The sequence below is a fragment of the Ranitomeya imitator genome, chromosome 2 (genome assembly GCF_032444005.1).
Source record: "Ranitomeya imitator isolate aRanImi1 chromosome 2, aRanImi1.pri, whole genome shotgun sequence".
NCBI lineage: Eukaryota > Metazoa > Chordata > Amphibia > Anura > Dendrobatidae > Ranitomeya > Ranitomeya imitator.
This window is the reverse complement of record NC_091283.1, coordinates 29,143,022-29,169,063: the sequence shown is the minus strand read 5'-3', so window position 1 is coordinate 29,169,063 and position 26,042 is coordinate 29,143,022. Positions and strand designations below refer to the sequence as shown.

The 26,042-nt window shown below is 45.3% G+C and overlaps 1 protein-coding gene across 2 annotated transcripts in view; it reads right to left on the bottom strand.

The window, feature by feature from the left end:
• The window catches only part of LOC138661540 (class I histocompatibility antigen, F10 alpha chain-like), a 203,616-nt gene that overhangs the window by 63,513 nt on the left and 114,061 nt on the right, over window positions 1-26,042 (bottom strand). For both annotated transcript variants that reach the window (XM_069746338.1, XM_069746339.1), the window contains exon 3: window positions 15,224-15,502. In XM_069746338.1, coding sequence (XP_069602439.1) covers window positions 15,224-15,502 — 279 coding nt within the window. The remainder of the gene's footprint in view (window positions 1-15,223; window positions 15,503-26,042) is intronic.

Genomic DNA, 26,042 nt, shown 5'->3' with positions numbered 1-26,042 from the left:
TGCGTGGAACTATGATGTGTTCACAGCACCTCAAAGAGAAAGAAGAGTATATGGACTGTTATCCTCTGTCTGCTGGACTGTTGGACTCATGTCCCAGGGCTTTTATCCTCTTACTGAAGTGCATTCAGCTTCTGGACTATCTTATCCTTTGTGTGGTGGATCGTTTATGGACCTTTCGTATTTTTGCCTAAACAAAGGTCTTGGGATTGTTCATTCTTCTCTTGCTCTGTTGATTGTGTGATACCGGAGAAGTACCCAGTGACAATTATATTCCATGGAGGGCCATGGGGAGAGCATTATATTCTATGGAGGACCATGGGCAGAGCATTATATTCTATGGAGCACCATAGGGAGAGTATTATATTCTATGGAGAACCATGGGGAGAACATTATATTCTATGGAGGACCATGGGGAGAGCATTATATTATATGGAGGACCATGGGGAGAGCATTATATTCCATGGAGCACCATCGGGAGAGCATTATAGTCTATGGATGTCATGGGGAGAGCATTATATTCCATGGAGGGCCATGGGGAGTGCATTATATTCTATGGAAGGCCATGGGGAGTGCATTATATTGCATGGATGACCATGGGGAGAGCATTATATTATGTGGAGGACCATGGGGAGTGTATTATTTTCTATGGATGACCATGGGGAGTGCATTATATTCTATGGAGGGCCATGGGGAGAGCATTATATTCTATGGAGGACCACGGGAAGTGCATTATATTCTATGGAGGACCATAGGGGGTGCATTATATTGTATGGAGGATTATGAGGAATGCAGAATACTATAAGGAGGATTATGGGGACTGCATTATATCATGTGGATGACTATGGGGAGTGCATTATACCGTATGGATGACTACGGGGAGTGAATTATATCATATGGAAGACTATGGGAAGTGCATTATACTGTATGGATGACTATGGGGAGTGCAGAATACTATATGGAGGAATATGTGGAGCCTATGATATTATATGGAAGGCTATGTGGGGTAATTATACTATATGCAAGCAATTATTCAGTTTACAGGTTTGTGTGGTGTCCATCATACTCTGTGGATGGCTGTGTGGGGGCCATTATATTGTATGGAGGGCTAGTGTGCACTATTTTACAGTGTGGAGAGGTGTGGGGCCATTATTTGGTATGCAGGCCCGTGGCACTGCACGGAGAGCTGTGTCGGGGGTCACAGTTGGGGGATCATATTGTGGTGAGGTCACCATACTTTGCCTTAGGAGTTGAGGTGGGGTACAGTAGGGTCATTATACTATGCATGTGGAGGCAAATGTGGAGAAATTCAGTATCATACTGTGTTTGGGGGGCACTTTTGCTGTCATCATACTTTATGGGTGGAATGAAAGTGGAATCTAGGACTTCAGCAGGGGAAAATACTTTGTAAAGGATGCAATGTTGTGAGATGTTCGCTTCTGTGACACTGACTGACTGATTGTGGAAACTTCACACTAGACCTTGGAAATCAAGGACACAGAGTCTGGAGGAAGAGTGGAGAGGCCACAATCCAAGTTCCTTTAAGTCAAGTATGAAGTCTCCACAATCAGTGATGGTTTGGGAGCCATGACATCTGCTGGTGTAGGTCCACTGTGCTTTATGAAGACCAAAGTCAGCGCAGGACATTTTAGAGCACTTCATGCTTCCCTCTGCCGACAAGCTTTTTGGAGATGGAAATGTCATTCTGCAGCAGGACTTGGAACCTGTCCACACTGCCAAACCTACCAATACCTGGTGTAAAAACAACAGTATCACTGTGCGTGATTGGCAGCAAACTCGCCTGACCTTAACCCCATAGAGAATCTATGGAGTATTGTCAAGAGGAAGATGAGAGACACCAGACCCAACAATGTAGACGAGCTGAAGGCTGCTATCAAAGCAACCTGGGCTTCCATAACCCCTCAGCAGTGCCACAGGCTGATCGCGTCCATGCCACGCCGCACTGATGCAGTAATTGATGCAAAAGGAGCCCGACCAAGTATTGAGGGCACTTACTGAACATACATTTCAGTAGGACATTTCAGATTTTAAATTCATTTTTCAAGCTGGAATTATAAAATATTCTAATTTACTGAGATAATGACTTTTGGGTTTTCATTGGCTGTAAGCCATAATCATCAACATTAACAGAAATAAACACGTGAAATAGATCACTCTGTGTGTAATATATAATATATGAGTTTAACTTTCTGCATTGAAGAACTTAAAATAAATTAAGTTTTTGATTATATTCTAATTTTGTGAGATGCACCTATATATATATATATATATATATATATATATATATATATATATATATATATATATATATATATATATATATATATTTTTTTTTTTTTTCTTTTGGGTGGGGGCAATAAGAACATCTGCTATGGGGCCCTATGATTTCTATGTACGCCCCTGCTCCAAGAACACTGGCCGCCTTTTCAGCATTTTTCTTTTTAAGCCACTTTTCTCTCTTCGCCTTGTGGTATTTGATGACACGGAGCGCCGGAGTGTAATACTGACAACAGAGCGGAGCAGCGGAGTGTAATACTGACAACAGAGCGGAGCAGCGGAGTGTAATACTGACAGCAGAGCGGAGCATCGGAGTGTAATATTGACAGCAGAGCGTAGCAGCGGAGTGTAATACTGACAGCAGAGCGGAGCATCGGAGTGTAATACTGACAGCAGAGCGGAGCATCGGAGTGTAATATTGACAGCAGAGCGGAGCAGCGGAGTGTAATACTGACAGCAGAGCGGAGCAGCGGAGTGTAATACTGACAGCAGAGCGGAGCAGCGGAGTGTAATACTGACAGCAGAGCGGAGCAGCGGAGTGTAATAATGACAGCAGAGCGGAGTGTAATACTGACAGCAGAGCGGAACAGCGGAGTGTAATACTGACAGCGGAGCAGCGGAGTGTAATACTGACAGCGGAGCAGCGGAGTGTAATACTGACAGCAGAGCGGAGCAGCGGAGTGTAATACTGACAGCAGAGCGGAGCATCGCAGTGTAATATTGACAGCAGAGCGGAGCAGCGGAGTGTAATACTGACAGCAGAGCGGAGCATCGGAGTGTAATACTGACAGCAGAGCGGAGCAGCGGAGTGTAATACTACGTCCGTAAAACTCGCAAAAAATACGGCGCAATTATTCTCTATGCCCCTGCTCCTATCTGCCGTATTAAACTGATCCGTATTATACGGCTTTCTACGGCCGTAGAAAATCGCAGCATGCTGCGTTTGTCACCGTATTGCGCAAATAAAACGTCAATGAAAGCCCCAAAAATACGGATTACACACGGACCAGCAGTGTGACTTGCGAGGAATACGCAGCGGTGTTAGAGAGAAAAGCCGGTAATTCAATTACCGGCTTTTGCTTTCTCCTTCCTAAACCCGACACATGATATGAGACATGGTTACATACAGTAAACCATCTCATATCCCCATTGTTTTTGCATATTCCACACTACTAATCTTAGTAGTGTGTATATGCAAAATTTGGCCGTTCTAGCTGGTAAAATAAGGGGTTAAATGGCGGAAAAAATTGGCGTGGGCTCCCGCACAATTTTCTCCGCCAGAGTAGTAAAGCCAGTGACTGAGGGCAGATATTAATAGCCTGGAGAGGGTCCATGGTTATTGCTATTGTAAGGTGACATTAAGCCAAATTAATAATGGAGAGGCGTCAATTATGACACCTATCCATTATTAATCCAATACTAGTAAAGGGTTAAAAAAAAAACCACACACATTATTAAAAATTAATTTATTGAAAAAAATCACAAAGGCTGTTGTAGTAATTTATTCTACTCTCAATCCACTCACTGAAGACCCTCGATCTGTAAATTAAGAAAAAATAATAAACCAACAATATACATACCTTCCGAGGATCTGGCACGTCCAACGATGTAGATCCATCTGAAGGGGTTAAAATATTTTGCAGACACGAGCTCCGCTAATGCAGGATGCTCATTTCTGCAAAACCCCGGCGAATGAAGCTAAATATAGGTCAATGATCTATATTTAGCTTCATTTGCGGTGAGGCGCCCTCTGCTGGTTGTCCTCATATGAACTCGAGCCAGGGAGCCTTCTAGGAAAGTTCCCACGATCTAGGAACAGCCAGCAGAGGGCGTCTCACCGCAAATGAAGCTAAATATAGATCATTGACCTATATTTAGCTTCATTCTCCGGGGTTTTGCAGACATGAGCAGCTGCATTAGCGGAGCTCGTGTCTGCAAAATATTTTAACCCCTTCAGATGGATCTACATCGTTGGACGTGCCAGATCCTCGGAAGGTATGTATATTGTTGGTTTATTATTTTTTCTTAATTTACAGATCGAGGGTCTTCAGTGAGTGGATTGAGAGTAGAATAAATTACTACAACAGCCTTTGTGATTTTTTCAATAATTTTTAATTATGTGTGTGTGTTTTTTTTTTAACCCTTTACTAGTATTGGATTAATAATGGATAGGTGTCATAATTGACGCCTCTCCATTATTAATTTGGCTTAATGTCACCTTACAATAGCAAGGTGGCATTAACCCTTCATTACCCCATATCCCACCGCTACACGGGAATGGGAAGAGAGTGGCCAAGTGCCAGAATAGGCGCATCTTCCAGATGTGCCTTTTCTGGGGTGGCTGGGGGCAGGTGTTTTTAGTCAGGGGGGGGCAATAACCATGGACCCTCTCCAGGATATTAATATCTGCCCTCAGTCACTGGCTTTACTACTCTGGCGGAGAAAATTGTGCGGGAGCCCACGCCAATTTCTTCCGCCATTTAACCCTTTAATTTAATAGCTAGAACGGCAAAATTTTGCATATACACACTACTAACAGTAGTGTGGAATATGCAAAAAAAAATGGTGATATGAGATGGTTTACTGTATGTAACCATGTCTCATATCATGTCGGGTTTAGGAAGGAGAAAGCAAAAGCCGGTAATTGAATTACCGGCTTTCTGCTATCTCGCGCTGTATGAAGTAATAATATATATACATATATGTGTCTCCCTGACATTATATATATATATATATATATATATATATATATATATACACACAGTATATGTTTTTGTTTTTTTTAACACATGGATCCCTTGTATAGCCGTATGTCGGTTTTGCAAGCCTGCGATAAAAACACGCAGTACGGATGCCATACGGAGGATGCCATGCGCAAAAAACGGTGACACACCCTGCCTACGGAGGAGCTACGGACCACTATTTTCGGGACTTTTCAGCGTATTACGGCCGTAATATACGGACCGTATTTTCATACGCTGTGTGTGACGCCGGCCTTATACTGACAGCAGAGCGGAGCAGCGGAGTGTAATCTCTCTCCAGTAATGTAAGGGCAGCCGTATATATCCGCACACTGGACTTTGGCTGCTGTCACTATCTGGGGATTTGCCAGGACACAGAGCGCTCAGGATAAGGCCACATTCACATCTCCAGTATTTTACCTCAGTATTTGTAGCTAAAACCAAGAGAGAAACAATTAGAGGAAAAGTATAAAGATCCAATCACACAGCGACCAGAGACCGCGCACCGCAGAGGCGGGAGATGACTGACTGCCGGGACGCGAGTATTGAATTCGCAGGTTGAATGTGTTGTGGGCGTGTCAGGGGAGTGTCAGTCTCTATGAGCTGCAGCGCTGATTGGTTCATCAAGGCATCGAAGGCGGTACATTTATGAGCGCGCTCTGTTCCTCAGATGACAGGCTTGCAATATGGAAGGAGCACTTTCAGTAGCACGCACGCATTTGTGCCGACGCGCATTCAGGAGCGCGCATTTATGGCTTTCGGCGCGCATTTTGAATGTAAGGAAGCACACATTCAGGATCGCGGATCCCTAGTCTGCCTATAGTAATCTGTTGACTTTATTCCCAGCGGATCCGTATTCTGCCTGTAGTAATCTGTTGCGTTTATTCCCAGCGGATCCGTATTCTGCCTGTAGTAACCTGTTGCGTTTATTCCCAGCGTATCCATATTCTGCTTGTAGTAATCTGTTGCGTTTATTCCCAGCGCATCCGTATTCTGCCTGTAGTAATGTTGCGTTTATTCCCAGCGGATCCGTATTCTGCCTGTAGTAATCTGTTGCGTTTATTCCCAGCGCATCCGTATTCTGCCTGTAGTAATGTTGCGTTTATTCCCAGCGGATCCGTATTCTGCCTGTAGTAATCTGTTGCGTTTATTCCCAGCGCATCCGTATTCTGCCTGTAGTAATCTGTTGCGTTTATTCCCAGCGGATCCGTATTCTGCCTGTAATAATCTGTTGCATTTATTCCCAGCGGATCCGTATTCTGCCTGTAGTAATCTGTTGCCTTTATTCCCAGCGGATCCGTATTCTGCCTGTAGTAACCTGTTGCGTTTATTCCCAGCGGATCCGTATTCTGCCTGTAATAATCTGTTGCATTTATTCCCAGCGGATCCGTATTCTGCCTGTAGTAATCTGTTGCCTTTATTCCCAGCGGATCCGTATTCTGCCTGTAGTAACCTGTTGCCTTTATTCCCAGCGGATCCGTATTCTGCTTGAAGTAATCTGTTGCGTTTATTCCCAGCGGATCCGTATTCTGCCTGTAGTAATCTGTTGCCTTTATTCCCAGGGGATCCGTATTCTGCCTGTAGTAATCTGTTGCGTTTATTCCCAGGGGATCCGTATTCTGCCTGTAGTAATCTGTTGCCTTTATTCCCAGGGGATCCGTATTCTGCCTGTAGTAATCTGTTGCCTTTATTCCCAGGGGATCCGTATTCTACCTGTAGTAATCTGTTGCGTTTATTCCCAGCGGATCCGTATTCTGCCTGTAATAATCTGTTGCATATATTCCCAGCGGATCCGTATTCTGCCTGTAGTAAGCTGTTGCGTCTATTCCCAGCGGATCCGTATTCTGCCTGTAGTAACCTGTTGCCTTTATTCCTAGCGGATCCATATTCTGCTTGTAGTAATCTGTTGCCTTTATTCCCAGCGGATCCGTATTCTGCTTGTAGTAATCTGTTGCGTTTATTCCCAGCGGATCCGTATTCTGCCTGTAATAATCTGTTGCGTTTATTCCCAGCAGATCCGTATTCTGCCTGTAGTAATCTGTTGCCTTTATTCCTAGCGGATCCATATTCTGCTTGTAGTAATCTGTTGCCTTTATTCCCAGCGGATCCGTATTCTGCCTGTAGTAATCTGTTGCGTTTATTCCCAGCGGATCCGTATTCTGCCTGTAATAATCTGTTGCGTTTATTCCCAGCAGATCCGTATTCTGCCTGTAGTAATCTGTTGCCTTTATTCCCAGGGGATCCGTATTCTGCCTGTAGTAATCTGTTGCGTTTATTCCCAGGGGATCCGTATTCTGCCTGTAGTAATCTGTTGCCTTTATTCCCAGGGGATCCGTATTCTGCCTGTAGTAATCTGTTGCCTTTATTCCCAGGGGATCCGTATTCTGCCTGTAGTAATCTGTTGCCTTTATTCCCAGCGGATCCGTATTCTGCCTGTAATAATCTGTTGCGTATATTCCCAGCGGATCCGTATTCTGCCTGTAGTAATCTGTTGCGTTTATTTCCAGCGGATCCGTATTCTGCCTGTAGTAATCTGTTGCGTTTATTCCCAGCGGATCCGTATTCTGCTTGTAGTAATCTGTTGCGTTTATTCCCAGCGGATCCGTATTCTGCCTGTAGTAACCTGTTGCGTTTATTCCCAGCGTATCCGTATTCTGCCTGTAGTAACCTGTTGCCTTTATTCCCAGCGGATCCGTATTCTGCCTGTAGTAATCTGTTGCCTTTATTCCCAGCAGATCCGTATAATGCTTGTAGTAATCTGTTGCCTTTATTCCCAGCGGATCCGTATTCTGCTTGTAGTAATCTGTTGCGTTTATTCCCAGCGGATCCGTATTCTGCCTGTAATAATCTGTTGCGTATATTCCCAGCGGATCCGTATTCTGCCTGTAGTAAGCTGTTGCGTTTATTCCCAGTGGATCCGTATTCTGCCTGTAGTAACCTGTTGCCTTTATTCCCAGCGGATCCGTATTCTGCCTGTAGTAATCTGTTGCCTTTATTCCCAGCGGATCCGTATAATGCCTGTAGTAAGCTGTTGCGTTTATTCCCAGTGGATCCGTATTCTGCCTGTAGTAATCTCTTGCCTTTATTCCCAGCGGATCCGTATTCTGCCTGTAGTAATCTGTTGCCTTTATTCCCAGCGGATCCGTATTCTGCTTGTAGTAATCTGTTGCGTTTATTCCCAGCGGATCCGTATTCTGCCTGTAATAATCTGTTGCGTATATTCCCAGCGGATCCGTATTCTGCCTGTAGTAAGCTGTTGCGTCTATTCCCAGCGGATCCGTATTCTGCCTGTAGTAATCTGTTGCCTGTATTCCCAGGTGCCGCATCTCCTGGAACGTGTGGATTTGCCAGAGCTGCTGATTTAATTAGCAACATTGGCTATTTTGGAGACTGTGGATGACCTGAAAAGTCAGGTAATGCCATGTACAAGCGCTCATCTCCTTCTCTATGTATCTATGATATTTTTGGGTGAGTGACCAGATGTCTCCTGATTGTAGGCAACTTTGAGGACTCGTATCTTCAAGCATCACCTGGATTTCGGACACAACCGCCAGTCGTACAACGCTGTCGCGCATATTACCGATCACAGGTGAGATGGAGGTCCAATTACTCGTGGTGTGGGGTGCAGGGCTGACAGCTCGTGGTGTGGGGTGCAGGGCTGACAGCTCGTGCTGTGGGGTGCAGGGCCGACAGCTCTTGGTGTGGGGCGGAGGTGTGCACGTTGTGCCTGAGCCTTAAGGTACCTTCACACTCAGCGACGCTGCAGCGATACCGACAACGATGTCGATCGCTGCAGCGTCGCTGTTTGGTCGCTGGAGAGCTGTCACACAGACAGCTCTCCAGCGACCAACGATCCCGAGGTCCCCGGTAACCAGGGTAAACATCGGGTTACTAAGCGCAGGGCCGCGCTTAGTAACCCGATGTTTACCCTGGTTACCATCGTAAAAGTAAAAAAAACAAACACTACATACTTACCTACCGCTGTCCCCGGCGCTCTGCTTCTCTGCTCTCCTCCTGCACTGGCTGTGAGCACAGCGGCCGGAAAGCAGAGCGGTGACGTCACAGCTCTGCTTTCCGGCTGACCGGCGCTCACAGCCAGTGCAGGAGGAGAGCAGAGAAGCTGAGCGCCGGAGGACAGACAGCGGTAGGTAAGTATGTAGTGTTTGTTTTTTTAACGTTTACGCTGGTAACCAGGGTAAACATCGGGTTACTAAGCACGGCCCTGCGCTTAGTAACCCGATGTTTACCCTGGTTACCAGTGAAGACATCGCTGGATCGGTGTCACACACGCCGATTCAGCGATGTCTGCGGGAGGTCCAGCGACGAAATAAAGTTCTGGACTTTCCTCAGCGACCAACGATCTCGCAGCAGGGGCCTGATCGTTGGTCGCTGTCACACATAACGATTTCCTTAACGATATCGTTGCTACGTCACAAATAGCAACGATATCGTTAACGATATCGTTATGTGTGAAGGTACCTTTAGACCCCAGCGTATGCTCCATACATGGCCAAATGGAGGCATATCTTTTTAGTGACAGGCCCTGATCATGAGCCGCTCCGTACACCGGCTCCTGGCCTGTAACTTACATGCACCTCAATGGTGGGGAATGTATTAAAGGCACCGCAGGAAATAGCAATGGGCAGAAATCTCACAGTGACCCTACTTGTTAAAGTGAACCTGTCACGTCAGTTTGCCCCTGTAAGCTGCGGCCACCGCCTTTCAGGGCTTATATTCTATAATGCTGCAGATAAGCCCCCTGTCCAACCTGAAATAGAAGAAAAACAAGTTATATTATACTCACCCTGGGGCGGTCGGTTCCGATGGGTGTCTCAGGTCCAGCGCCTCCCATCTTCATGCGATGACGTCCTCCTCGCTTTGTGTTGCGGCTCCTGCGCAGGCGTACTTATCTGCCCTGTTGAGGGCACAGTAAATTACAGCAGTGCGCAGGTGCCTGGAAAAGTCAGAGAGGCCCTGCGCCTGCAGTACTTTGCTTTTAAATTTTAAGATTTTAAAACCCCATGTGTGTATTTATTTCATTAAAATACTTTATTCATATTGTGTGTTTTATTAACCATTTCGTACTATTGGATTAATAATGGATAGGTGTCATAATTGATATCTCCCCATTATTAATCTGGCTTAATGTCACCTTACAATAGCAAGGTGACATTAACCCTTCATTACCCCATATCCCACCGCTACACGGGAATGGGAAGAGAGTGGCCAAGTGCCAGAATAGGCGCATCTTACAGATGTGCCTGTTCTGGGGTGGCTGGGGGCAGATGTTTTTAGCCAGGGGGGGGGCAATAACCGTGGACCCTCTCCAGGCTATTAATATCTGCCCTCAGTCACTGGCTTTACTACTCTGGCGGAGAAAATAGCGCGGGAGCCCACGCCAGTTTTTTCTGTGATTTAACCCTTTATTTTAACACTTAGAGCTCCCAAATTTTGCACACAGACACTTCTAACATTATTATAGAGGGATATGTAAAAAAAACAAGGGATATGAAATGGTTTACTGTATGTAACCATGTGTCATATCCTGTCGGGTTTGATAAGGAGAAAGAAAAAGCCGGCAATTAAATTACCGGCTTTTAAGCTATCTAGCGCTGCATTAAAAAAAAAAAAATGTATATATATATACACAGTATATGTGTATATGTACTGTGTATATATATATATATATATATATATATATATATATATATATATATATATATATATATATGTGTGTCTCACTGATATATGTATATTTTCAAGAATATTTGAGGCCATTGATCCATTCTATGTCCATTTTGCAATCCAGCGAGAAAATCTCGCCATACGGGTGACACACGGATAATTTTTGGAGAAAAAAAAAAATCACATCCTCGCATTGAAGACTGATCACTGTTCAGGAACTTTTCAGAGTATTTCGGCTGTAAAAAATGGACCGATTTTTTTTTTTATACGTTGTGTGTGACGCCGGCCTTACATGGTGGAACGCGCGCATTCAGGAGTGCGCTCAGTCTGTACGGACTCGTGCGCCTGTGATATGTCAGCATCCCCGCCCTGCGCTATATACTGGCGTTCTTCTGTATACACTGGGTGTGTTGTACCTGCGCTATATACTGTAGCGCCTGTAGCTCCGTGTTTTGGCACGCTCTTATCAAACAAGAAGCCATGTGACTGAAAGATTTATTTCTTTTTATTATTATAGAGATGGAGCCAGCAGCCAGTAATGGCGTCCAGCAGCAGCAGCACTTGAAGGTTAATATAGTAGCACTGTAAGGTAGCTCTTGTATTACTATATATAGGTAGGTAGTTCCTGTATATTGGTAGGTCTGTAGCATTACTGTATACGGTATGTAGTCTATTAGTACGTTATATGGGTAGAATATTGAAGTACAGACCTCACATGAAGGGTGCTTTCAGAGTATCGTTATTGTCCCATGTAGCCCATTTGCATTTAACCCCTTAGTGAGGCCTGTTTTGGCTTTAAAGGAGTACTCCGGAGAATAGAAGTTAGCCCCTATCCTTCAAATAGGGACTAACTAGCAGATCTGTGCGGGTGTGGCCGCTCACACCCTCGCCAATCACCAGCACGTGGGCTCTGAACGAGCGCAAGTACTGGCAGCCTGAATGGCATGCACTGTGCGTATGTGGGGCAAGTGCACCATTGATTCCTATGGGAGCCGTGGCCATCTTGCTTTTGTCGCTTTCATAGGATTGAATGGATCGCTTGACGCACATGCCCAGTGCTTGCTGCTCACGCTGCCAATACTTGGGCCAGAGCCCCCGTGCTGACGATCGTTGTGGGTGTCAATGGGCAGACCCACACAAATCTGTTAGTTAACCCCTATCTTCCAAAGTAATCCTTTAATGACCAAGGCAAATTTTGGAAATCTGGTGTGTGTCGCTCAAACATACAGTAACTCCGTAAAGAATTTGCACATTCAAGTAATTCTGACATTGTTTTTGTCACATATTGTACTTTATTCAGGTGGTAGAATTACATTTATACGATTTGTAGATTAGGGAGACAAAAAGCGCATATAGGGTCTTATCCTCAGATTAAGTGCGGTTTTTTTTAACAGGGAGCTGCTCACCTGATGGTGTAAAGCAAAAGCATGTGCGTATCGGCTGCTGCAGATCCACGGGCCACCCACGCGACCTTCTCAGAGACGTTGTACAGGATGATTCGTGGATTAAGTCCGTGCTGCCACAATAATTCAGATTCGAATGTAATGAAAACTCTGGTGGTTTATTCCACACGTTTCAAGGTCTAGCTGACCTCTTCATCAGGAAAATACTACAAAGACATGTCTAGGATCGAGTACCCTACAACTACATGTGTTGGGCAGGGATCAAGCTTTCTTCATTCCCCCCCCCCTCCTTTGCGCCGCCTCCGTGCGCACATTTTGCAGCCGCCGAGCATTGATTGATGGCACAGTGCGCAAATCACGGAACCGCCAAACTTTAATAAGTGATGCAGTTCCTTTATTAGAGCTCGTGCCAGCTGCTTTCCATTTTTCTTTTTCAACCCCCCCTTGCGCCACCCCCATGCGCACATCCATCAGCTGAAAAATTTTGAAGTGTTTTTTTCTTTTATCTTTTTCTTGTCAGAATATTTTTCACCAATCACTATCCCCACCACACATACACATCGTTACAAATAAAGTACACCCAAGCACCATATCCACAAAAAAAAAAAAGTCCCGTTCGTCTCAATAGCGCTATTCATTGGAGGAGGCATATGCTTTCCCTGCCTCCGACACTGATAGTGAGGGAGAGGATCCCACATTTCTTTACTTTTCCTCTTCCTCCTCGGGTCCTGCGGAACCGCCATGCAGACGTCCCAGGATAGAAGATAAGGCAGCGCCCACCATTCCAGATGAGTAACTAGCACACCCCATTGCTGACCCTGTGTTGACCTCGCCCCCCCGAAAATAATGATCCACTGATCCCTGATTTTGTGGCAGAATCAGGAATCAAGTTTGACACCACCGGCCTCACAGAAATTGACTTTTTTAAAGTCTTTTTCTCTGAGGATTTTGTTAACCTCATGGTGGAGCAAACTAATTTGTATGCTCGTCAAGTTTTGGACCAAAACCCCCGTTCATCATATTCTAACTGGTCTCCTGTAGACGCAGTTAAAATGATAAAGTTTTGGGGCCTGGTCCTCCACATGGGGATCCTCAAGAAGGCAGAAATTCAGCAATATAGGAGTGTTGATATTTTATATAACGCTCCAGTGTTCCGAATAGTCATGGCCCAGATGCGTTTTGAGGCCATCCACGAATTCCTGCATTAGGCTACGTTCACATTAGCGTTGTGCGTTGCGTCGGCGACGCCGCACACGAAAACGCTGCGTTTTGCGACGCATGCGTCGTTTTTTGCCGAAATTCGGACGCAAGAAAAATGCAACTTCTTGCGTTTTCTTGGTCCGACGCTTGCGGCAAAAAAAGACGCATGCGTCGCACAACGCAACAAACAAAAACGCATGCGTCCCCCATGTTAAATATAGGGGCGCATGACACATGCGTCGCCGCTGCGTTGCCCGACGCAAACTAGCATAACGCTAGTGTGAACGTAGCCTTATACTGCTAATGCACAGTGTCCCCACGAGATGACCCCAACTTTGACTATCTGTTCAAAGTTCTGCCGGTCATCGAACACTTCAACAAAAAGTTTGCTGAAGTGTATGTGCCCCAAAGGGACATCTGCGTGGATGAGTCCTTAGTCTATTTTCAGTGAAGGCTCGGATTCCGTAAGTACCTGCCCAGCAATACGGATCCACTGGGAATAAACGCAACAGATTACTACAGGCAGAATACGGATCTGCTGGGAATAAAGTCAACAGCTCACTACAAGCAGAATACGGATCCGCTGGGAATAAACGCAACAGATTACTATAGGCAGAATACGGATCTGCTGGGAATAAACGCAACAGATTACTACAGGCAGAATACGGATCTGCTGGGAATAAACGCAACAGATTACTACAGGCAGAATATGGATCCGCTGGGAATAAAGGCAACAGATTACTATAGCCAGAATACGGATCTGCTGGGAATAAACGCAACAGATTATTACAGGCAGAATACGGATCCGCTGGGAATAAACGCAACAGATTACTACAGGCATAATACGGATCCGCTGGGAATAAAGGCAACAGATTACTACAGGCAGAATACGGATCCGCTGGGAATAAACGCAACAGGTTACTATAGGCAGACTAGGGATCCGCTGGGAATAAACGCAACAGATTACTATAGCCAGAATACGGATCCGCTGGGAATAAACGCAACAGATTACTATAGCCAGAATACGGATCCGCTGGGAATAAACGCAACAGATTACTATAGGCAGACTAGGGATCCACGATCCTGAATGCGCGCTTCCTTACATTCGAAATGCGCGCCGAAAGCCATAAATGCGCGCTCCTGAAAGTGCTCCTTCCATATTGCAAGCCTGTCGTCTCAGGAACAGAGCGCGCTCCTAAATGCACCGCCTTCGATGCCCTGATGAACCAATCAGCGCTGCAGCTCACAAAGACCCTGATGAACCAATCAGCGCTGCAGCTCACAGAGACTGCCACTCCCCTGACACGCCCACAACACATTCAACCTGCGAATTCAATACTCGCTGCCGGGACTGAGCAGGAGCCGCATCTCTAGGCAACAGGCCCCGCCCTGTCTCACTCCCTCACATGCCTGACCAATGATCGCTTAGCTCAGTCTGATGCGAAAGTGCTGATTGGTCAGCGTTCTTCTGCACGTCCCGCCCCCTTTATTCACCGCCCGCCGATATAGTTATTTATTGTTAATTAAAATTTCCTTCCCCCCGTGTGAGGCAGCAGCGCCTTCTATAGGTGCCCCCTGTACTGCCCTCTATAGGTGCCTCCTGTACTGCCCTCTATAGGTGCCCCCCCCCCCCCCCCGTACTGCCATCTATAGGTGCCCCCCCCCCCCCCCCCGTACTGCATTCTAGAGGTGCCCCGTGATGCCCTCTATAGGTCCCCCCCCTACTGCCATCTATAGGTGCCGCCCCCCCCCCCTGATGCATTCTATAGGTGCCCCCAGTGCTGCATTCTATAGGTGCCCCGTGATGCCCTCTACAAGTCCCTCCCCCCCTGCACAGTGCTGCCCCCCAGCGCCCATGTCCCGGCAGCAGGCGGCGGGGCTGCGGTGCTGAGCGCTCACCTCTCCTCTCCAGATCTTCTCTCCCGTTCTCCACATGTTTCTGCAGCCATTCTATACAGATATTCTCCAGATAATTCTTATCTATCTCCCCCACTTGTTCTTCCGCACTGTTCCATCTCTGTGTGGTGATCTGCGCCTGCGCCATAGTGGGGACATAAGTCCATGTCCGTGTGTCCAGAGCCATAAACTCTCTCCCGTCATATCCGAACTGATAGTATCCAGTGATGGAGCCGTCATCTCCCCGCTCACAGCCGTACATCAGCTGCACAATATGGAAACCTGCACACAACACAGGGACATGTTACATAGGGCACATATATAATGTATGTACAGTGATATGTACGATGTGTGATATGTTACATAGAGCACATATATAATGTATGTACAGTGATATGTACGATGTGTGACGTGTTACATAGGGCACATATATAATGTATGTACAGTGATATGTACGATGGAATCACCGGAGGATCGAGGTCTCAGAGCAAAAAACAGTTTACAGTTGTTTTTAACCCCTTCATGACCCAGCCTATTTTGACCTTAAAGACCTTGCCGTTTTTTGCAATTCTGACCAGTGTCCCTTTATGAGGTAATAACTCAGGAACGCTTCAACGGATCCTAGCAGTTCTGAGATTGTTTTTTCGTGACATATTGGGCTTCATGTTAGTGGTAAATTTAGGTCAATAAATTCTGCGTTTATTTGTGATAAAAACGGAAATTTGGCGAAAATTTTGAAAATTTCGCAATTTTCACATTTTGAATTTTTATTCTGTTAAACCAGAGAGTTATGTGACACAAAATAGTTAATAAATAACATTTCCCACATGTCTACTTTATATCAGCACAATTTTGTAAACAAAATTTTTTTTTGCTAGGAAGTTATAAGGGTTAAAATTTGACCAGCGATTTCTCATTTTTACAACGAAATTTACAAAACCATTTTTTTTAGGGACCACCTCACATTTGAAGTCAGTTTGAGGGGTCTATATGGCTGAAAATACCCAAAAGTGACACCATTCTAAAAACTGCACCCCTCAAGGTACTCAAAACCACATTCAAGAAGTTTATTAACCCTTCAGGTGCTTCACAGCAGCAGAAGCAACATGGAAGGAAAAAATGAACATTTAACTTTTTAGTCACAAAAATTATCTTTTAGCAACAATTTTTTTATTTTTCCAATGGTAAAAGGAGAAACTGAACAGAGAAAGTTGTTGTCCAATTTGTCCTGAGTACGCTGATACCTCATATGTGGGGGTAAACCACTGTTTGGGCGCACGGCAGGGCTTGGAAGGGAAGGAGCGCCATTTGACTTTTTGAATGAAAAATTGGCTCCACTCTTTAGCGGACACCATGTCACGTTTGGAGAGCCCCCGTGTGCCTAAAAATTGGAGCTCCCCCACAAGTGACCCCATTTTGGAAACTAGATGCCCCAAGGAAGTTATCTAGATGCATAGTGAGAACTTTGAACCCCCAGGTGCTTCACAAATTGATCCGTGAAAATGAAAAAGTACTTTTTTTTTCACAAAAAAATTATTTTCGCCTCAATTTTTCATTTTCACATGGGCAATAGGATAAAATTAATCCTAAAATTTGTTGGGCAATTTCTCCCGTGTACGCCGATACCTCATATGTGGGGGTAAACCACTGTTTTGGCACACGGCAGGGCTCGGAAGGGAAGGCGCGCCATTTGACTTTTTGAATGGAAAATTAGCTCCAATTGTTAGCGGACACCATGTCGCGTTTGGAGAGGCCCTGTGTGCCTAAACATTGGAGCTCCCCCACAAGTGACTCCATTTTGGAAACTAGACCCCCAAAGGAACTTATCTAGATGCATATTGAGCACTTTAAACCCCCAGGTGCTTCACAGAAGTTTATAACGCAGAGCCATGAAAATAAAAAATAATTTTTCTTTCCTCAAAAATGATTTTTAGCCTGGAATTTCCTATTTTGCCAAGGGTAATAGAAGAAATTGGACCCCAAATGTTGTTGTCCAGTTTGTCCTGAGTACGCTGATACCCCATTTGTGGGGGTAAACCACTGTTTGGGCGCACGGCAGGGCTCGGAAGGGAAGGCACGCCAATTGGCTTTTTAAATGGAAAATTAGCTCCAATCATTAGCGGACACCATGTCACGTTTGGAGAGCCTCTGTGTGCCTAAACATTGAAGATCCCCCACATATGACCCTATTTTGGAAGCTAGACCCCCAAAGGAACTAATCTAGATGTGTGGTGAGGACTTTGAACCCCCAAGTGCTTCACAGAAGTTTATAACGCAGAGCTATGAAAATAAAGTAAAAATTTTATTTTCTCAAAAATCATATTTTAGCCTGCAATTTTTTATTTTCCCAAGGGTAACAGGAGAAATTTTACCCCAAAAGTTGTTGTACAGTTTCTCCTGAGTACGCTGATACCCCATATGTGGGGGTAAACCACTGTTTGGGCACATGTCGGGGCTCGGAAGTGAAGTAGTGACGTTTTGAAATGCAGACTTTGATGGAATGCTCTGCGGGCGTTACGTTGCGTTTGCAGAGCCCCTGATGTATCTAAACAGTAGAAACCCCCCACAAGTGACCCCATTTTGGAAACTAGACCCCCAAAGGAACTAATCTAGATGTGTGGTGAGGACTTTGAACCCCCAAGTGCTTCACAGAAGTTTATAACACAGAGCAGTGAAAATAATAAATACGTTTTCTTTCCTCAAAAATAATTTTTTAGCCCAGAATTTTTTAATTTTCCCAAGGGTAACAGGAGAAATTTGACCCCAATATTTGTTGTCCAGTTTCTCCTGAGTACGGTGATACCCCATATGTGGGGGTAAACTACTGTTTGGGCACATGTCGGGGCTCGGAAGTGAAGTAGTGACTTTTGAAATGCAGACTTTGATGGAATGGTCTGCGGGCGTCACGTTGCGTTTGCAGAGCCCCTGGTGTGCCTAAACAGTAGAAACCCCCACAAGTGACCCCATTTTGGAAACTAGACCCCCCAAGGAACTTATCTAGATATGTGGTGAGCACTTTGAACCCCCAAGTGCTTCACAGACGTTTACAACGCAGAGCCGTGAAAATAAAAAATCATTTTTCTTTCCTCAAAAATGATGTTTTAGCAAGCAATTTTTTATTTTCTCAAGGGTAACAGGAGAAATTGGACCCCAGTAATTGTTGCGCAGTTTGTCCTGACTATGCTGGTACCCCATATGTGGGGGTAAATCACTGTTTGGGCACACGTCGGGGCTCGGAGGGGAGGGAGCACCATTTGACTTTTTGAATAAAAGATTGGCTGAAATCAATGGTGGTGCCATGTTGCGTTTGGAGACCCCCTGATGTGCCTAAACAGTGGAAACCCCTCAATTCTAACGCCAACACACCCCTAACCCTTATCCCAACTGTAGCCGTAACCCTAATCACAACCCTAACCCCAACACACCCCTAACCCTAACCACAACCCTAATTCCAACCCAACCCTAACCCTAAGGCTATGTGCCCACGTTGCGGATTCGTGTGAGATTTTTCCGCACCATTTTTGAAAAATCCGTGGGTAAAAGGCACTGCGTTTTACCTGCGGATTTACCGCGGATTTCACCTGCGGATTCCTATTGAGGAACAGGTGTAAAACGCTGCGGAATCCGCACAAAGAATTGACATGCTGCGGAAAATACAACGCCGCGTTTCCGCGCGGTATTTTCCGCACCATGGGCACAGCGGATTTGGTTTTCCATATGTCTACATGGTACTGTAAACCTGATGAAACACTGCTGCGGATCCGCAGCGGCCAATCCGCTGCGGATCCGCAGCCAAATCCGCACAGTGTGCACATGGCCTAATTCTAAAGGTATGTGCACACGCTGCGGAAAATGCTGTGTATCCGCAGCAGTTTCCCATGAGTTTACATTTCCATGTAAACCTATGGGAAACAAAAATCGCTGTACATGTCACTTCTTTTTGCGGATTCCACAGCGGTTTTACAACTGCTCCAATAGAAAATCGCAGTTGTAAAACCGCAGTGAAATGCGCAGAAAAACCGCGGTAAATCTGCGATAAATCCACAGCGGTTTAGCACTGCGGATTTATCAAATTCGCTGCGGAAAAATCCGCAGAGGACCAGAATACGTGTGCACATATCGAAACCCTACCCCTAACCCTACCCCTAACCCTAACCCTACCCCTAACCCTAGTTCTAACTCCAACCTTAGTGGAAAAAAAACATTCTTTATTTTATTATTGTCCCTACCTATGGGGGACAAAGGGGGGGGGTCATTTACTGTTTTTTTTATTTTGATCACTGTGATTGTGATAAAACCTATGATCAAAATTCACATTGGAACGAATCTGCCGGCAGGCAGATTCGTCGGGCGCACTGCGCATGCGCCCGCCATTCTGGAACATGGCGGCGCCCAGGAAAGAAGACGGAAGGACCCCGGGAGGCTAGGTAAGTATAAGGGGGAGATCAGGGCACGGGGGGGCGTCGGCGCACGGGGGGTGGATCGGAGCATGAGGGGGGTGGATCGGTGTGCGGGCGGGTGGATCGGTGTGCGGGCGGGTGGATCGGTGTGCGGGCGGGTAGATCGGTGTGCGGGCGGGTAGATCGGTGTGCGGGGGGGATCGGTGTGCAGGGGGGGTGGATTGGAGCACGGGGGGTGGGATTGGAGCACGGGGGGAGCGGACAGGAGGACGGGGGGGCGAAGCACAGGACGGAGGGGAGTGGGCCACAGATCGGGGGGCGGGGCGATCGGTGGGGTGGGGTGCGGGCACGAAAGTGTTTCCAGCCATGGCCGATGATATTGCAGCATCGGCCATGGCTGGATTGTAATATTTCACCAGTTTTTTAGGTGAAATATTACAAATCGCTCTGATTGGCAGTTTCACTTTCAACAGCCAATCAGAGCGATCGTAGCCACGGGGGGGTGAAGCCACCCCCCCTGGGCTAAACTACCACTCCCCCGGTCCCTGCAGATCGGGTGAAATGGAAGTTAACCCTTTCACCCGATCTGCAGGGACACGATCATTCTGTGACACAGCATATGCGTCACAGGTCGGATTGGCACCGACTTTCATGACGCATATGCTTTGTCACAGGTCGGGAAGGGGTTAAAACTCAAGAATTTGGACCTGTCACCAGAAAACAAATCAGGAGTAGGAATCTTCGGCTCTAAAACAGGAGTCTGAACAATATAATCAGAAATACCCTGCACCCTAGCAGCAAGCTGATCTACACGAGAAGCTAATTCCTGAACATTCATGCTAGCACAAGGCTCCTCAGCCACCCAGAGAAAAAGAGGGAAGAAAACATAAAGCAGACTACAGAAAAAAAAAATGGCTCAACACCTTTCTTCCCTTCTTCTGAGATGCATTTAACTCATTATTGGCCAGTTGTACTGTTATGATCCGGTGACCTTGGAGCCGCATGAAACTTTCTCTGGAGTAGGTGGAAACTGTACTGACCGCAAATCCTAAACTAGCACCGCAACTAGAAGTAGCCGTGGGGCGTGCCTAACAAACCCTAGACACCTCGACACAGCCGGAGGACTAAATACCCCTATAGATGGAAATAGGAATTCTACCTTGCCTCAGAGCAGAACCCCAAAGTATAGGCAGCCCCCCACAAATATTGACTGTGAGTAGTAGAGGAAAGACACGCAGGCAGAAAACAGGATTTAGCAAATGAGGCCACTCTAGCTAAAAAGAAAAGGATAGGACAGAATACTAAGCGGTCAGTATTAAAACCCTTCCAAAAATATCCACAGCAGATAATACAAAAAATTCCACAATCTAACTAAAAACGTGGAACGTATATCTGCAACTCCTGAGAATCCAACAAGACTGAGAAAATACTGACACAATCTAGCTGGACAAGAAAAAACAAATGAATAGCACCGAATTATCAAGCACACATGTGTGCCACAGAAACAAAACCAGACACTTCTCTTTGCTGATTTGGCAGCAAGGCAGGAGGAACCAGACAGAGATCAAATCTCCCAAGAACCATGGACAACTGGCAAGGACTAATGAATCCTGCACACCTAAATACCCCAGTCAGAACTGCAATCAGCAGATACACCTGACCAGGACTGCAATCCAGGGACAACTGCATTACCACCTACAACCACCGGAGGGAACCCAAAAGCAGAATTCACAACAGACTCCACTCCCATAGGCGTGGAGCGCATATTCATTACTTTAATGAGCGGTACCAGTGACCGCTGAACACAGGAACAAGCTGCCGGCATGCACCAGAGACGATCGGAGAAGCCCCCATAGTGCGCCGGTGTCCCCACCTGCTCAGGACACCGACACTTGGCGCCCAGCAACGAGACACGGGTATGTCATTTTTTTTTCTTTTTTAATCGCAGCAGCATATGGGGCATATTCTATGGAGCATCTTATGGGGCCATCATGAACTGTATGGAGCATTATATGGGGCTCCTGATTCAAAATGCATATTCAAAAACATTTAACCCACTGATGTCTCAATTAATTTTACTTTTATTGGTATCTATTTTTATTTTTGAAACTAGCTGAAGAGCCCGGCGTTGCCTGTGCATAGTAAATATCTGTGGTTAGTTATAGCACCTCACTTCTCTTATTTTCCCATCACACCTCTCATTTTCCCAATCACATCTTTCATTTCCCCCCTCACATCTCTCATTTTCTCCCTGACACCTCTCATTTTCTCCCTCACTCCTCTCATTTTCCCCTAACACTTGTCATTTCGACCTCACATCTGTCATTTTCCGATCACTCCACTATTTTCCCTCACTCCTCTCATTTTGCACTCACACCTTTTCATTTTCACCTCACACCTCTCATTTTCACCTCAGTATATACATGTTTGTCATCTCCCTTATATATAGTATACACCTGTATGTTATCTCCTGTATATAGTATATACCTGTATGTCATCTCCCCTGTATATAGTATATACCTGCTGTGTCATCTCCCCTGCATATAGTATATACCTGTGTGTCATCTCCCCTGCATATAGTATATACCTGTATGTCATCTCCTTCTATATATAGTATATACCTGGATGTCATCTCCTCCTGTATATAGTATATATCTGTGTGTAATCTCCTCCTGTATATAGTATATACCTGTAGGTCATCTGCTCCTGTATATAGTATATACCTGTGTGTCATCTCCTCCTGTATATAGTATATACCTGTATGTCATCTCATCCTGTATATAGTATGTACCTGTATGTCATCTTCTTCTCTATATAGTATATACTTGTGTGTCATCTCTCCTGTATATAGTATATACCTGTGTGTCATCTCCTCCTGTATTAGACCTCGTTCACACGTTATTTGCTCAGTATTTTTACCTCAGTATTTGTAAGCTAATTTGGCAGCCTGATAAATACCCAGCCAACAGGAAGCCCTCCCCCTGGCAGTATATATTAGCTCACACATACATATAATAGACAGGTCATGTGACTGACAGCTGCCGTATTTCCTATATGGTACATTTGTTGCTCTTGTAGTTTGTCTGCTTATTAATCAGATTTTTATTTTTGAAGGATAATACCAGACTTGTGTGTGTTTTAGGGCGAGTTTCATTTGTCAAGTTGTGTGTGTGTTGAGTTGCGTGTGGCGACATGCATGTAGCGACTTTTGTGAGATGAGTTTTGTGTGGCAACATGCATGTAGCAACTTTTTGTGTGTCGAGTTGCATGTGACAGGTTAGTGTAGCAAGTTGTGTGCAGCAAGTTTTGCGCATGGCGAGTTTTGCGCGTGGCGAGTTTTATGTGTGGTGCCTTTTCAGTATGTGCAAGTTTTGTGTGAGGCAACTTTTGCATGTGTTGCAACTTTTGTGCATGTGGCATTTTTTCCGCGTGTGCAAGTTTTGCATGTGGCGAGTTTTCCATGAGGCGAGTTTTGCACTTGTGGCGAGTTTTGCAAGAGCCTAGTTTTTGCATGTGGCGAGTTCTGCGCGTGGCGAGTTTTGAGCGGCGACTTTTGTGTTTCGACTTTTATGTGGCGAGGTTGGTGTATTTGTGGTGAAATGTGTGCTGAGGGTAATATGTGTTCAAGCACGCATTTTGTGTGTGTTCATATCCCCGTGTGTGGTGAGTATCCCATGTCGGGGCCCCACCTTAGCAACTGTACGGTATATACTTTGGCGCCATTGCTCTCATTCTTTAAGTCCCCCTTGTTCACATCTGGCAGCTGTCAATTTGCCTCCAACACTTTTCCTTTCACTTTTTCCCCATTATGTAGATAGGAGCAAAATTGTTTGGTGAATTGGAAAGCACGGGGTTAAAATTTCACCTCACAACATAGCCTATGACGCTCTCGGGGTCCAGACGTGTGACTGTGCAAAATTTTGTGGCTGTAGCTGCGACGGTGCAGATGCCAATCCCGGACACACACACACACACATTCAGCTTTATATAGTAGACTAGCTGAAGAGCCCGGCGTTGCCTGGGCATAGTAAATATCTGTGGTTAGTTATAGCACCTCACGTCTCTTATTTTCTCATCACGCCTCTCATTTTCCCAATCACATCTCTCATTTTCCCCCTCACATCTCTCATTTTCTCCCTCACTCCTCTCATTCCCCCCTAACACTTGTCATTTCGACCTCACATCTGTCCTTTTCCGATCACTCCACTATTTTCCCTCACTCCTCTCATTTTGCACTCACATCTTTTCATCTCACACCAATCATTTTCACCTCAGTATATACATGTTTGTCATCTCCCTTATATATAGAATACACCTGTATGTCATCTCCTGTATATAGTATATACCTGCTGCGTGTCATCTCCCCTGTATATAGTATATACCTGTATGTCATCTCCTCCTATATATAGTATATACCTGTATGTCATCTCCTCCTGTATATAGTATATACCTGTGTGTTATCTCCCCTGTATATAGTATATATCTGTGTGTCATCTCCTCCTGTATATAGTATATAACTGTATGTCATCTTTTATATATAGCATATACCTGTGTGTCATCTCCTCCTGTATATAGTATATACCTGTAGGTCATCTGCTCCTTTATATAGTATATACCTGTGTGTCATCTCCTCCTGTATATAGTATATACCGGTATGTCATCTCATCCTGTATATAGTATATATCTGTGTGTCATCTCCCCTGTATATAGTATATACCTGTGTGTCATCTCTCCTGTATATAGTATATATCTGTGTGTCATCTCCCCTGTATATAGTATATACCTGTGTGTCATCTCCCCTGTATATAGTATATACCTGTGTGTCATCTCCTCCTGTATTAGACCTCGTTCACATGTTATTTGCTCAGTATTTTTACCTCAGTATTTGTAAGCTAAATTGGCAGCCTGATAAATCCCCAGCCAACAGGAAACCCTCCCCCTGGCAGTATATATTAGCTCACACATACACATAATAGACAGGTCATGTGACTGACAGCTGCCGTATTTCCTATATGGTACATTTGTTGCTATTGTAGTTTGTCTACTTATTAATCAGATTTTTATTTTTGAAGGATAATACCAGACTTGTGTATGTTTTAGGGCGAGTTTCGTTTGTCAAGTTGTGTGTGTTGAGTTGCGTGTGGCGACATGCATGTAGCGACTTTTGTGAGATGAGTTTTGTGTGGCAACATGCGTGTAGCAACTTTTTGTGTGTCGAGTTGCATGTGACAGGTTAGTGTAGCAAGTTGTGTGCAGCAAGTTTTGCGCATGGCGAGTTTTGCGCGTGGCAAGTTTTATGTGTGGTGCATTTTGAGTTTGTGCAAGTTTTGTGTGAGGCAACTTTTGCATGTTTTGCAACTTTTGTGCATGTGACAATTTTTCCACGTGTGCAAGTTTTGCGTGTGGCGAGTTTTCCATGAGGTGAGTTTTGCACTTGTGGCGAGTTTTGCGTGAGCCTAGTTTTTGCATGTGGCGAGTTTTGCGCGTGGCGAGTTTTGAGCGGCGACTTTTGTGTTTCGACTTTTATGTGGCGAGGTTGGTGTATGTGTGGTGAAATGTGTGCTGAGGGTAATATGTGTTCAAGCACGTGGTAGTGTGTGGCGCATTTTGTGTGTGTGTGTTCATATCCCCGTGTGTGGTGAGTATCCCATATCGGGGCCCCACCTTAGCAACTGTACGGTATATACTCTTTGACGCCATCGCTCTCATTCTTTAAGTCCCCCTTGTTCACATCTGGCAGCTGTCAATTTTGCCTCCAACACATTTCCTTTCACTTTTCCCCATTATGTAGATAGGGGCAAAATTGTTTGGTGAATTGGAAAGCGCGGGGTTAAAATTTCACCTCACAACGTAGCCTATGACGCTCTCAGGGTCCAGACGTGTGACTGTGCAAAATTTTGTTGCTGTAGCTGCGACGCTTCCAACACTTTTCCTTTCACTTTTTTCCCCATTATGTAGATAGGGGCAAAATTGTTTGGTGAATTGGAACACGCGGGGTTAAAATTTCGCCTCACAATATAGCCTATGACGCTCTCGGGGTCCAGACGTGTGACTGTGCAAAATTTTGTGGCTGTAGCTGCGACGGTGCAGATGCCAATCCCGGACATACACACACACACACACACACACACACACACACACACACATTCAGCTTTATATATTAGATTTACCAGTGCCTGCTGCATTTCGCACCCTAGGCTTATACTAAAAGTCAATAAGTTTTCCTATTTTTTTGTGGCAAAATTAGGGGTCACGGCTTATACTCAGGTCGGCTTATACTTGAGTATATTCGGTAATTACCCGATATATTCCCAATGGAGAGGAAAGCACTCCCTAATCTCATCACATAATTAGGCCCCAACTATAGAAGACCTTAAAAGAATATTTCATAACTAACAACAAGCCTGACGTGTCCCATCAGC